The sequence below is a fragment of the Oncorhynchus clarkii genome, chromosome 32 (assembly GCF_045791955.1).
Source record: "Oncorhynchus clarkii lewisi isolate Uvic-CL-2024 chromosome 32, UVic_Ocla_1.0, whole genome shotgun sequence".
In the NCBI taxonomy this organism is placed as follows: domain Eukaryota; kingdom Metazoa; phylum Chordata; class Actinopteri; order Salmoniformes; family Salmonidae; genus Oncorhynchus; species Oncorhynchus clarkii.
The window spans coordinates 3,196,299-3,209,399 of NC_092178.1; the positions used below are offsets into that span (position 1 = coordinate 3,196,299).

At 44.9% G+C, this 13,101-nt stretch overlaps 1 protein-coding gene across 1 annotated transcript in view; it reads right to left on the reverse strand.

The window, feature by feature from the left end:
* LOC139391626 (CUB and Sushi multiple domains 2) overlaps positions 1 to 13,101 on the reverse strand; it is a 772,990-nt gene that overhangs the window by 183,692 nt on the left and 576,197 nt on the right. The window contains exons 37-40 of the mRNA XM_071139005.1: positions 12,894 to 12,990; positions 4,700 to 4,804; positions 4,022 to 4,140; positions 2,414 to 2,483 (exon numbers count right to left, since the gene is read on the reverse strand). Coding sequence (XP_070995106.1) covers positions 2,414 to 2,483; positions 4,022 to 4,140; positions 4,700 to 4,804; positions 12,894 to 12,990 — 391 coding nt within the window. The remainder of the gene's footprint in view (positions 1 to 2,413; positions 2,484 to 4,021; positions 4,141 to 4,699; positions 4,805 to 12,893; positions 12,991 to 13,101) is intronic.

A 13,101-nucleotide genomic window follows, 5' to 3' on the forward strand; every position in this document is an offset into this window, starting at 1 on the left:
TGTGTGTGTGTGCGTGCGTGCGTGCGTGCGTGCGTGCGTGCGTGCGTGTGTGCGTGCGTGTGTGTGTGTGTGTGTGTGCACATGCGTGTGTGCGTGTGTGTGTGTGTGTGTGTGTGTGTGTGTGTGTGTGTGTGTGTGTGCGTGCGTGTGTGTGTGTGTGTGTGTGCACATGCGTGTGTGCGTGTGTGTGTGTGTGTGTGTGTGTGTGTGTGTGTGTGTGTGTGTGCGTGTGTGCGTGCATGTGTGCGTGTGTGTGTGTGTGAGTGTGTGTGTGTGTGTGTGTGTGTGTGCGTGTGTGTGTGTGTGTGTGTGTGTGTGTGTGTGTGTGCCAGTATGGAATAATCAGCTGTCACTGTAAGAACCCTGTTACCTTGGATATGCACATCCAGAGAGAAAGAAGACAGGGAAGGAGGGATCAAATCAAATTGTATTTGTCCAAATGGTGATGCAACCAGTCAATCAATGGTGCAGCTGTATAATCCTTTTGAGGATCTGAGGGCCCGTGACCAACCTTTTCAGCCTCCTTCCTGCAGGGGAAGATGCGTTGTTGTTCCCTCTTTACGACTTTGTAGTCATGTTTTGGACCATGATGGATCCTTAGTGATGTGGACACAGAGGAACTTGAAGCTCTTCGGGCATGCTCCACTACTGTCCCGTCGATGTGAATGGGGGTGTGTTCAACTCTCCGTTTCCTGTAGTCTATGATCAGTTTCTTTGTCTTGCTGACGTTGAGGGAGAGGTTGTTGTCATGGCACCAGATTGTCAGGTATCTGACCACCTCCCTATAGGCTGTCTCATCGTTGTCGGTAATCAGGCCACCCCTAAGGACTAAGTACGCACCCCTGAGGGGCCTCTGTGTTAAGGGTTAGCATGACGGGCCCCCTCACCATCTGGGGGCGTCCCGTCAGAAAATCCAGGATCCAGTTGCAGAGGGAAGTGTTTAGTCCCAGGGTCCTTAGCTTAGTGATGAGCTTTGAGGGCACTATGGTGTTGTGATGTTGAACACTTGAGCTGTATTCAATGAATAACATTCTCACATAGTGGGAGAGGGCAGTGTGGAGTGCAATAGAGATTACGTCATCTGTGGATCTGTTGGGGCGGAATGCATAATGGAATACAAGGTGTCTGGAATGATGATGTGAGCCATGACCTGCCTTTCAAGCATTTCATGGCTACAGATGTGAATGCTACGGGGCGATAGTCATTAAGAGAGGTTACCTTGGCGTTCTTGAGGACATTGACTATGGGTGGTCTGCGTGAAACATGTAGGTATTACAGACTGCATCAGGGAGAGGTTGAAAATGTAATTGTTCTGAGTACACGTGCTGGTTGCCCTGCGGCCTTGTGAATGTTAATATGTTTAAAGACTCAGCTACGGAGAGCGTGATCACACAGTGGTCCGCAACAGCTGGTGCTCTCATTCACGGTTCAGTGCTGCTTGCCTCGAAGTGAGCAAAGAAGGTATTTAGCTCATCTGGTAGGCTCGCGTCACTGGGCACCTCGCGGCTGGGTTTCCCTTTGTAGTGCCTGATAATTTGCCACATCTGACGAGCATCAGCGCGGGTGTAGTAGGATCCGATGTTATTCCTGTATTGACACTTTGCCTCTTTCATGGTTAGAGTCCCTCTCCATGAAAGTGGCAGCTCTTGCTTTCAGCTCAGTGAGGATGTAGCCTGTAATCCATTGCTTCTGATTGGGATATGTACGCACGGTCACTGTAGGGGATGACGTTGTGGATGCACATATTAATTAATGAAGCCGATGAATGATTGCAATCGATTGCCTCAATGAAATCGGATGAATCCCAGAACATATTCCGGTCTGTGCTGTAGAGTATCCTCTTCATCGGACCATTGCCGTACCTGAGCTTACCTGACGCTGACGTTCTGTACTGTTTATTGTCTTTGTTCAGCCACAACTCAGAGAAATATAGTATATTACAGATCTTACGGTCCCGTTGATAGGATAGTCTTGAACGGAGCTCGTCCAGTTTACTCTCCAGTGATTGTACAATAGAACGGAGGGTAGAGGCAGTCTATGTACTTGCCAACGTAGTTTTGTCAGGGTGCCCGCACTTCGGCGGCCTCTCTTAAACAGCCTTTTTAAATTTTGAGTCTCTGGGATTAGGCACAGGTCAGAGGTTGAGCAGTATGCCCTGCGCTTCCACTTCGATGAAGTAGAAATCTTTATCCAAATTGAGCCAACTGTTCTGATGGTTACAGGAAACGATGGCAGAGACATTTTGTCCAAAACAAAGTGAAGATCACGGAGGAAGGAGGGAGGGATGGAGATACAGAGATAGGGAGGACGTAGAGGGAGAGGGAGGAGAAAGACAGCGATATCGAGAGAGACAGAGAGAGAGAAAGATAGAGAAAAAGAGAGAGAGAGAGCGTGAAATAAATACTTTTTTTACCAATGCAGAGTGGAGGTGGGTAGTTCCATCGCCTGACGGTCCCTGGCATGCAGGAGATGTGAGAGTTTCCCTGGGAAAATAACCCAAACACGCAAAAGAACACACAACAGACAAAAACACAAGCACAAAGATGAGAACAGAAATTCATTAGCCTCTTTCCACTGACACATGGTGCTTTAAACCACATCTCTTCTCTCCCAACACTATCCACTGTCCTCTCTTCTCTTCCTACGCACTCTACTGTCCTCTCTTCTCTCCCAACACTGTCTACTGTCCTCTCTTCTCTCCCTACACACTCTACTGTCCTCTCTTATCTCCCAACACTGTCTACTGTCCTCTCTTCTCTCCCTACACTGTCTACTGTCCTCTCTTCTCTCCCAACACTGTCTACTGTCCTCTCTTCTCTCCCTACACTGTCGACTGTCCTCTCTTCTCTCCCTACACTGTCGACTGTCCTCTCTTCTCTCCCTACACAGCCTACTGTCCTCTCTTCTCTCCCTACAGTCTACTGTCCTCTTTTCTCTCCCTGCTGTCTACTACTGCTACTGATGCATACTACTGCTACTGCTGCTACTACTACTGCTGCTACTACTGCTACTGCTCCTACTACTACTACTACTAATACTGCTACTACTACCTCTAATGCTACTACTACTACTACTACTGCTACTACTAGTCATACTACTACTACTACTACTGCTACTACTACTACAACTACTGATACTACTACTAATACTACTACTACTGCTACTACTACTACTACTACTACTAATACTACTACTAGTACTACTACTACTACTACTACGGTTGCTACTACTGCTACTACTACTACTGCTACTACTACTACTGCTACTACTGCTACTACTACTACTACTAATACTGCCACTACTACTACTAATACTGCTACTACTGCTACTACTACTGCTCCTACTAATATTGCTACTACTACTGCTGCTACTGCTACTACTAATACTGCTACTACTACTACTGCTACTACTACTACTACTACTGCTACAACTACTGTTACTACTAATACTGCTACTACTACTAATACTGCTACTACTACTACAACTAATGTTACTACTACATCTGCTGCTAATACTGCCAATACTGCTGCTTCAGCTACTACAACTACTGCTACTGCTACTACTAATACTGCTACTACTACTAATACTACTACTACTACTACTACTACTACTACTGCTACTGCTAATAATACTACTACTACTACTAATACTGCTGCTACTGCTGTTACTACTACTACTACTACTAAAGCTGCTATTACAGCTACAACTACTGCTGCTGCTACTATTACTACTGCTACTACTACTACTAATCCTACTGCTACAGTACTACTACTACAACTTCTACAACAACAACTACTACTACTACTACTACAACAACTACTACAACTTATACTACTAGAGCTACTACTACTACAACTTCTACTACTGCTACTACTACAACAACAACTACTACTACTGTTACCTGTAATGTGTATCCTACAACTGTTACCTGTAATGTGTATCCTACTACTGATCCTACTACTGTTACCTGTAATGTGTATCCTACTACTGTTACCTGTAATGTGTATCCTACTACTGTTACCTGTAATGTGTATCCTGGCTCACACTGGAACGAGACAACGCTGTTCATGTGGAGTCTCTCTCCCACCTTGATACCATTCATAGGTACCACTGGCTCTGGACAACTGGTCAGAGAGACCGCTGAGAGAGAGATAGGGAGAGGGAGGGAGGGAGGGAGGGAGGGGGAGAGGGAGAGGGAGAGGGAGAGGGAGAGAGAGAGAGAGAGAGAGAGAGAGAGAGAGAGAGAGAGGGGGAGAGAGAGAGAGAGGGGGAGAGAGGGGGAGAGAGAGAGAGAGAGAGAGAGAGAGAGAGAGAGAGAGACAGAGAGAGAGAGAGAGGGAGAGAAAGAGTAATGGGAGATATGGAGAGAGAGAGAGAGAGAGAGAGAGAGATAGGGAGAGAGAGAGAGAGAGAGAGAGAGTAGGAGAGAGGGGGAGAGAGAGAGAGAGAGAGAGGGGGTGAGAGAGGGAGAGAGGGGGAGAGAGAGAGAGAGGGGGAGAGAGGGGGAGAGAGGGAGAGAGAGAGAGAGAGAGAGAGAGATAGTAATGGGAGATATGGAGAGAGAGATGGGAGTGTCAAGGGAAATTTTAAGACATTGTTGAGTATTTATAAAGTTAGGTTACACTAGTAGGACACGACACATTGTTGGGTCTTATCCCATTGCATCCCATTGATATTATAGTTCAACGTGTATGTTTACTCTTGTATTCCAGCCTGAAGCCGGCAGCAGACACGCTGATGTCAGAGAAGAAGTGTAGGTAGAGCTGGTTGGACGTGCTGTTCAGGAGAGCTGGGACCGTCGTTCCTGCAGGGGAGACCAATAGTACTCTTCATCGACACATTCAACTCTTCATCGAGCCTGATTTATCTTACAGTGGTTTTAGTACTAGGACGGCTGTAGTAGGATAGGTTATAGCTTTTAAGAACTGTTATGCGTCGTAAGAACTTTGACTCTTGTTTCATGTAAGAGATATATAACAGAACAGATCAGATCCAATGTTAATTGTCACATGCGCCGAATACAACAGGTTCCGTGAAAGTAGGACACAAATACAGTTTACTTGTCTTGCTGAGAATTCTGGAATGTTTTGTTACCCATGAATGTCTTCTTCATCTGTTGCACACTGACTAACTTAAGTGATTTTATTATTTTGAAATGTTTCCTTGCAAGTATACACTCTCCGTGTGGAATATGCTAGATAGCTAGCTAGCTAAACAACGAATCATAATCCCAACCCATAATGTTACTACCCTGCATGAATCTGCAGGTAGCTAAACAACCAGGTTCAATGTTAGCTAGCTAACAGTAGGCTATAACTAGTCAACCAAATTAGCTAGCAAGACAGCCGGCTAACTTTAGCTTACAGTGAAACGATTACTGAAGCAGGAGTACAGCACTGATGGAATCCTTGGCTTCAGGTTCAGAGTTCCTGGTTCTACTATACCCTGGTCACATGGTCTGCTCTAAATCACTCTGATTGGCTTATTCCTCTTAATACCATTCTATTATAATGTATATTACTGCCTTAATTTTTGCTGGTCCCCAGGAAGAGTAGCTGCTGCCTTGGCATGAACTAATGGGGATCCATAATAAACCCCAGGAAGAGTAGCTGCTGCCTTGGCAGGAACTAATGGGGATCCATAATAAACCCCAGGAAGAGTAGCTGCTGCCTTGGCAGGAACTAACGGGAATCCATAATAAACCCCAGGAAGAGTAGCTGCTGCCTTGGCAGGAACTAATGGGGATCCATAATAAACCCCAGGAAGAGTAGCTGCTGCCTTGGCAGGAACTAATGGGGATCCATAATAAACCCCAGGAAGAGTTGCTGCTGCCTTGGCAGGAACTAATGGGGATCCATAATGAAACCCAGGAAGAGTAGCTTCTGCCTTGGCAGGAAATAATGGGGATCCATAATGAACCCCAGGAAGAGTAGCTTCTGCCTTGGCAGGAACTAATGGGGATCCATAATGAACCCCAGGAAGAGTAGCTGCTGCCTTGACAGGAACTAATGGGGATCCATTATAAACCCCAGGAAGAGTAGCTGCTGCTTTGTCAGGAACTAATGGGGATCCATAATAAACCCCAGGAAGAGTAGCTGCTGCTTTGTCAGGAACTAATGGGCATCCATAATAAACCACAGGAAGAGTAGCTGCTGCCTTGGCAGGAACTAATGGGGATCCATAATAAACCCCAGGAAGAGTAGCTGCTGCCTTGACAGGAACTAATGGGGATCCATTATAAACCCCAGGAAGAGTAGCTGCTGCCTTGACAGGAACTAATGGGGATCCATAATAAACACCAGGAAGAGTAGCTGCTGCATTGGCAGGAACTAATGGGGATCCATAATAAACACCAGGAAGAGTAGCTGCTGCCTTGGCAGGAACTAATGGGGATCCATAATAAACACCAGGAAGAGTAGCTGCTGCCTTGGCAGGAACTAATGGGCATCCATAATAAACACCAGGAAGAGTAGCTGCTGCCTTGACAGGAACTAATGGGGATCCATAATAAACCCCAGGAAGAGTAGCTGCTGCCTTGGCAGGAACTAATGGGGATCCATAATAAACACCAGGAAGAGTAGCTGCTGCCTTGGCAGGAACTAATGGGGATCCATAATAAACACCAGGAAGAGTAGCTGCTGCCTTGGCAGGAACTAATGGGCATCCATAATAAACACCAGGAAGAGTAGCTGCTGCCTTGACAGGAACTAATGGGGATCCATAATAAACCCCAGGAAGAGTAGCTGCTGCCTTGGCAGGAACTAATGGGGATCCATAATAAACCCCAGGAAGAGTAGCTGCTGCCTTGGCAGGAACTAATGGGGATCCATAATAAACCCCAGGAAGAGTAACTGCTGCCTTGACAGGAACTAACGGGATCCATAATAAATACAAATACAAAACACAAATATCATAGTGAAGTATTCATTTGTTTTTGCTCTGTGTGGCTAGTGGTTAGAGGAGGGAGGCAGGTAGCCTAGTGGTTAGAGGAGGGAGAGGGGCAGGTAGCCTAGTGGATAGAGGAGGGAGAGGGGCAGGTAGCCTAGTGGTTAGAGGAGGGAGAGGGGCAGGTAGCCTAGTGGATAGAGGAGGGAGAGGGGCAGGTAGCCTAGTGAATAGAGGAGGGAGAGGGGCAGGTAGCCTAGTGGTTAGAGGAGGGAGAGGGGCAGGTAGCCTAGTGGTTAGAGGAGGGAGAGGGGCAGGTAGCCTAGTGGTTAGAGGAGGGAGAGGGGCAGGTAGCCTAGTGGTTAGAGGAGGGAGAGGGGCAGGTAGCCTAGTGGTTAGAGGAGGGAGAGGGGCAGGTAGCCTAGTGGTTAGACGAGGGAGAGGGGCAGGTAGCCTAGTGGTTAGAGGAGGGAGAGGGGCAGGTAGCCTAGTGGTTAGAGGAGGGAGAGGGGCAGGTAGCCTAGTGGTTAGAGGGGGGGCGGCAGGTAGCCTAGTGGATAGAGGGGGAAAGGGGCAGGTAGCCTAGTGGTTAGAGGGGGGAGCGGCAGATAGACTAGTGGTTAGAGGGGGGAGGCAGGTAGCCTAGTGATTAGAGCGTTGGACTAGCAACTGAAAAGTTGCAAGATCGAATCCCCGAGCTGACAAGGTAAAAATCTGTCGTTCTGCCCCTGAACAAGGCAATTAACCCACTGTTCCTAGGCCATCATTGAAAATAAGAATTTGTTCTTAACTGACTTGCCTAGTCAAATAAAAGGTAAAATAAAAATTAGAAAAATAAAAAATATGAAGAGGATAAACTAATGCTTCACTTGATCTCTAAAATAAAGAAACCTTTTCAACAAATACATTATTCGAATACACCTGCCTCTCCTCTCTTTGAGCTTCAGTGAGCACAGTAATGTCACACTGACTTGCTGACTGACTGCTTCCCTTTGCTCTCCATAGTGACAGGTCACAGTGGGTTAGTCACTGGTAAACGACAGCCTGTGGTGGTAGCGTTTGAGGAGAATAGATCCTTTGATTTCCCCATCTCACCTATAATAACAAGGTGCAACCCTTCACCATGCACGCACAAACACACAGACAAAATTAGAAAGAGAGAGAAGGAGAGAGAGAAACATGGAGAGAGAGAGAGAGAGGAGAGAGAGAAACAAGGAGATCGAGAGAGAGGAGAGAGTTAGGAGAGAAAAACAAGGAGATATAGAGAGAGGAGAGAGAGAGGAGAGAGAGAAACAAGGAGATAGAGAGAGAGGAGAGAGAGGTGAGAGAGAAACAAGGAGATAGAGAGAGAGGAGAGAGAGAAACAAGCAGATATAGAGAGAGGAGAGAGAGATTGAGAGAGAAACAAGGAGATATAGAGAGAGGAGAGAGAGAGGAGAGAGAGAAACAAGGAGATAGAGAGAGAGGAGAGAGAGGAGAGAGAGAAACAAGGAGATAGAGAGAGAGGAGAGAGAGAAACAAGGAGATAGAGAGAGAGGAGAGAGAGAAGAGAGAGAAACAAGGAGATAGAGAGAGAGGAGAGAGAGAAACAAGGAGATATAGAGAGAGGAGAGAGAGAGGAGAGATAAACAAGGAGATAAAGAGAGAGGAGAGAGAGAGGAGAGAGAGAAACAAGGAGATAGAGAGAGAGGAGAGAGAGGAGAGAGAGAAACAAGGAGATCAAGAGAGAGGAGAGAGAGAGGAGAGAGAGAAACAAGGAGATATAGAGAGAGGAGAGAGAGAGGAGAGAGATAAACAAGGAGATAGAGAGAGAGGAGAGAGAGAAGAGAGAAACAAGGAGATATAGAGAGAGGAGAGAGAGAGGAGAGAGAGAAACAAGGAGATATAGAGAGAGGAGAGAGAGAAACAAGGCGATAGAGAGAGAGGAGAGAGAGGAGAGAGAGAAACAAGGAGATAGAGAGAGAGGAGAGAGAAACAAGGAGATAGAGAGAGAGGAGAGAGAGAAACAAGGAGATAGAGCGTTGGACCCTTTTAGACAATTTCCTGGGTAAAACGTTCCGCTGTAATAGTGAAGGTGTAAACTTGGCAGTAGAAAATCTTAACAGTATATTTGACCTCTCAGCTTCCCTATCAAATCTAAAAATCTCAAATAGAAAACCGAAGAAAATTAACAATAATGACAAATGGTTTGATGAAGAATGCAAAAATCTAAGAAAGAAATTGAGAAACCTGTCCAACCAAAAACATAGAGACCCGGAAAACCTGAGTCTACGCCTTCACTATGGTGAATCACTAAAACAATACAGAAATACACTACGGAAAAAGAAGGAACAGCATGTCAGAAATCAGCTCAATGCAATTGAAGAATCCATAGACTCTAACCACTTCTGGGAAAATTGGAAAACACTAAACAAACAACAACACGAAGAATTATCTATCCAAAATGGAGATGTATGGGTAAACCACTTCTCCAATCTTTTTGGCTCTATAACAAAGAATAAAGAGCAAAAACATATACATGATCAAATACAGATCTTAGAATCAACTATTAAAGACGACCAGAACCCACTGGATTCTCCAATTACATTGAATGAGTTACAGGACAAAATAAAAACCCTCCAACCCAAAAAGGCCTGTGGTGTTGATGGTATCCTCAATGAAAAGATCAAATATACAGACAACAAATTCCAATTGGCTATACTAAAACTCTTTAACATCATACTTAGCTCTGGCATCTTCCCCAATATTTGGAACCAAGGACTGATCACCCCAATCCACAAAAGTGGAGACAAATTTGACCCCAATAACTACCGTGGAATATGTGTCAACAGTAACCTTGGGAAAATCCTCTGCATTATTATTAACAGCAGACTCGTACATTTCCTCAATGAAAACAATGTACTGAGCAAATGTCAAATTGGCTTTTTACCAAATTACCGTACAACAGACCATGTATTCACCCTGCACACCCTAATTGACAACCAAACAAACCAAAACAAAGGCAAAGTCTTCTCATGCTTTGTTGATTTCAAAAAAGCCTTCGACTCAATCTGGCATGAGGGTCTGCTATACAAACTGATGGAAAGTGGTGTTGGGGGTAAAACATACGACATTATAAAATCCATGTACACAAACAACAAGTGTGCGGTTAAAATTGGCAAAAAACACACACATTTCTTCACACAGGGTCGTGGGGTTAGACAGGGATGCAGCTTAAGCCCCACCCTCTTCAACATATATATCAACGAATAGGCGCGGGCACTAGAAAAGTCGGCAGCACCCGGCCTCCCCCTGCTAGAATCCGAAGTCAAATGTCTGCTGTTTGCCGATGATCTGGTGCTTCTGTCACCAACCAAGGAGGGCCTACAGCAGCACCTAGATCTTATGCACAGATTCTGTCAGACCTGGGCCCTGACAGTAAATCTCAGTAAGACCAAAATAATGGTGTTCCAAAAAAGGTCCAGTCACCAGGACCACAAATACAAATTCCATCTAGACACTGTTGCCCTAGAGCACACAAAAAACTATACATACCTTGGCCTAAACATCAGCGCCACAGGTAACTTCCACAAAGCTGTGAACGATCTGAGAGACAAGGCAAGAAGGGCATTCTATGCCATCAAAAGAAACATAAATTTCAACATACCAATTAGGATTTGGCTAAAAATACTTGAATCAGTCATAGAGCCCATTGCCCTTTATGGTTGTGAGGTCTGGGGTCCGCTCACCAACCAAGACTTCACAAAATGGGACAAACACCAAATTGAGACTCTGCACGCAGAATTCTGCAAAAATATCCTCCGTGTACAACGTAGAACACCAAATAATGCATGCAGAGCAGAATTAGGCCGATACCCACTAATTATCAAAATCCAGAAAAGAGCCGTAAAATTCTACAACCACCTAAAAGGAAGTGATTCACAAACCTTCCATAACAAAGCCATCACCTACAGAGAGATGAACCTGGAGAAGAGTCCCCTAAGCAAGCTGGTCCTGGGGCTCTGTTCACAAACACAAACACACCCTACAGAGCCCCAGGACAACAGCACAATTAGACCAAACCAAATCATGAGAAAACAAAAAGATAATTACTTGACACATTGGAAAGAATTAACAAAAAAACAGAGCAAACTAGAATGCTATTTGGCCCTAAACAGAGAGTACACAGCGGCAGAATACCTGACCACTGTGACTGACCCAAAATTAAGGAAAGCTTTGACTATTTACAGACTCAGTGAGCATAGCCTTGCTATTGAGAAAGGCCGCCGTAGGCAGACATGGCTCTCAAGAGAAGACAGGCTATGTGCTCACTGCCCACAAAATGAGGTGGAAACTGAGCTGCACTTCCTAACCTCCTGCCCAATGTATGACCATATTAGAGAGACATATTTCCCTCAGATTACACAGATCCACAAAGAATTCGAAAACAAATCCAAATTTGAAAAACTCCCATATCTACTGGGTGAAATTCCACAGTGTGCCATCACAGCAGCAAGATTTGTGACCTGTTGCCACGAGAAAAGGGCAACCAGTGAAGAACACACACCATTGTAAATACAACCCATATTTATGCTTATTTATTTTATCTTGTGTCCTTTAACCATTTGTACATTGTTAAAACACTGTATATATATATATATAATATGACATTTGTAATGTCTTTACTGTTTTGAAACCTCTGTATGTGTAATGTTTACTGTTAATTTTTGTTGTTTTTCACTTTATATATTCACTTTGTATGTTGTCTACCTCACTTGCTTTGGCAATGTTAACACATGTTTCCCATGCCAATAAAGCCCTTGAATTGAATTGAATTGAATTGAAACAAGGAGATAGAGAGAGAGGAGAGAGAGAAACAAGGAGATAGAGAGAGAGGAGAGAGAGAAACAATGAAATAGAGAGAGAGGAGAGAGAAATACAAGGATATATAGAGAGAGGAGAGAGAGAAACAAGGAGATAGAGAGAAGGAGAGAGAGAAACAAGGATATAGAGAGAGAGGAGAGAGAGAAACAAGGAGATATAGAGATAGGAGAGAGAGAAACATGGAGATAGAGAGATAGGAGAGAGAGAGGAGAGAGAGAAACAAGGAGATAAAGAGAGAGGAGAGAGAGAAACAAGGAAATAGAGAGAGAGGAGAGAGAGGAGAGAGAGAAACATGGAGATAGAGAGAGGGGAGAGAGAGAAACAAGGAGATAGAGAGAGAGAAGAGAAAAAAACAAAGAGATAGAGAGAGAGGAGAGAGAGAAACAAGGAGATAGAGAGAGAGAGGAGATAGAGAAACAAGGATATATAGAGAGAGGAGAGAGAGAAACAAGGAGATAGAGAGAAACAAGGAGATGGAGAGAGAGGAGAGAGAGAAACATGGAGATAGAGAGATAGGAGAGAGAGAGGAGAGAGAGAAACAAGGAGATAGAGAGATAGGAGAGAGAGAGGAGAGAGAGAAACATGGAGATAGAGAGAGAGGAGAGAGAGAAACATGGAGATAGAGAGAGAGGAGAGAGAGAAACAAGGAGATAGAGAGAGAGGAGAGAGAGAAACAAGGAGATAGAGAGATAGGAGAGAGAGAGGAGAGAGAAACAAGGAGATAGAGAGAGAGGAGAGAGAGAAACAAGGAGATAGAGAGATAGGAGAGAGAGAGGAGAGAGAAACAAGGAGATAGAGAGATAGGAGAGAGAGAGGAGAGAGAAACAAGGAGATAGAGAGATAGGAGAGAGAGAGGAGAGAGAGAAACAAAGAGATAGAGAGAGAGGAGAGAGAGAAACAAGGAGATAGAGAGAGAGGAGAGAGAGAAACAAGGAGATAGAGAGATAGGAGAGAGAGAGGAGAGAGAAACAAGGAGATAGAGAGAGAGGAGAGAGAGAAACAAGGAGATAGAGAGATAGGAGAGAGAGAGGAGAGAGAAACAAGGAGATTGAGAGATAGGAGAGAGAGAGGAGAGAGAAACAAGGAGATAGAGAGAGAGGAGAGAGAGAAACAAGGAGATAGAGAGAGAGGAGAGAGAGAATCACCTGAGAAGCTCCCCAGCATGGTGTCACTGTTGTCTCCTCCATCAAACACCTCTAGAGAATCCCAGTTCTGTTCAGTCACAAAACTGATCACCTGGATCTGAGGAGGAGAGAGAAGGATTTGAGGAGAGGAGAGGTGAAGAGAGGATTTGAGGAGAGGAGAGGACAAGAGAGGAGAGGACAGGACAGGAGAGGGAAAAAGAGGGAATGA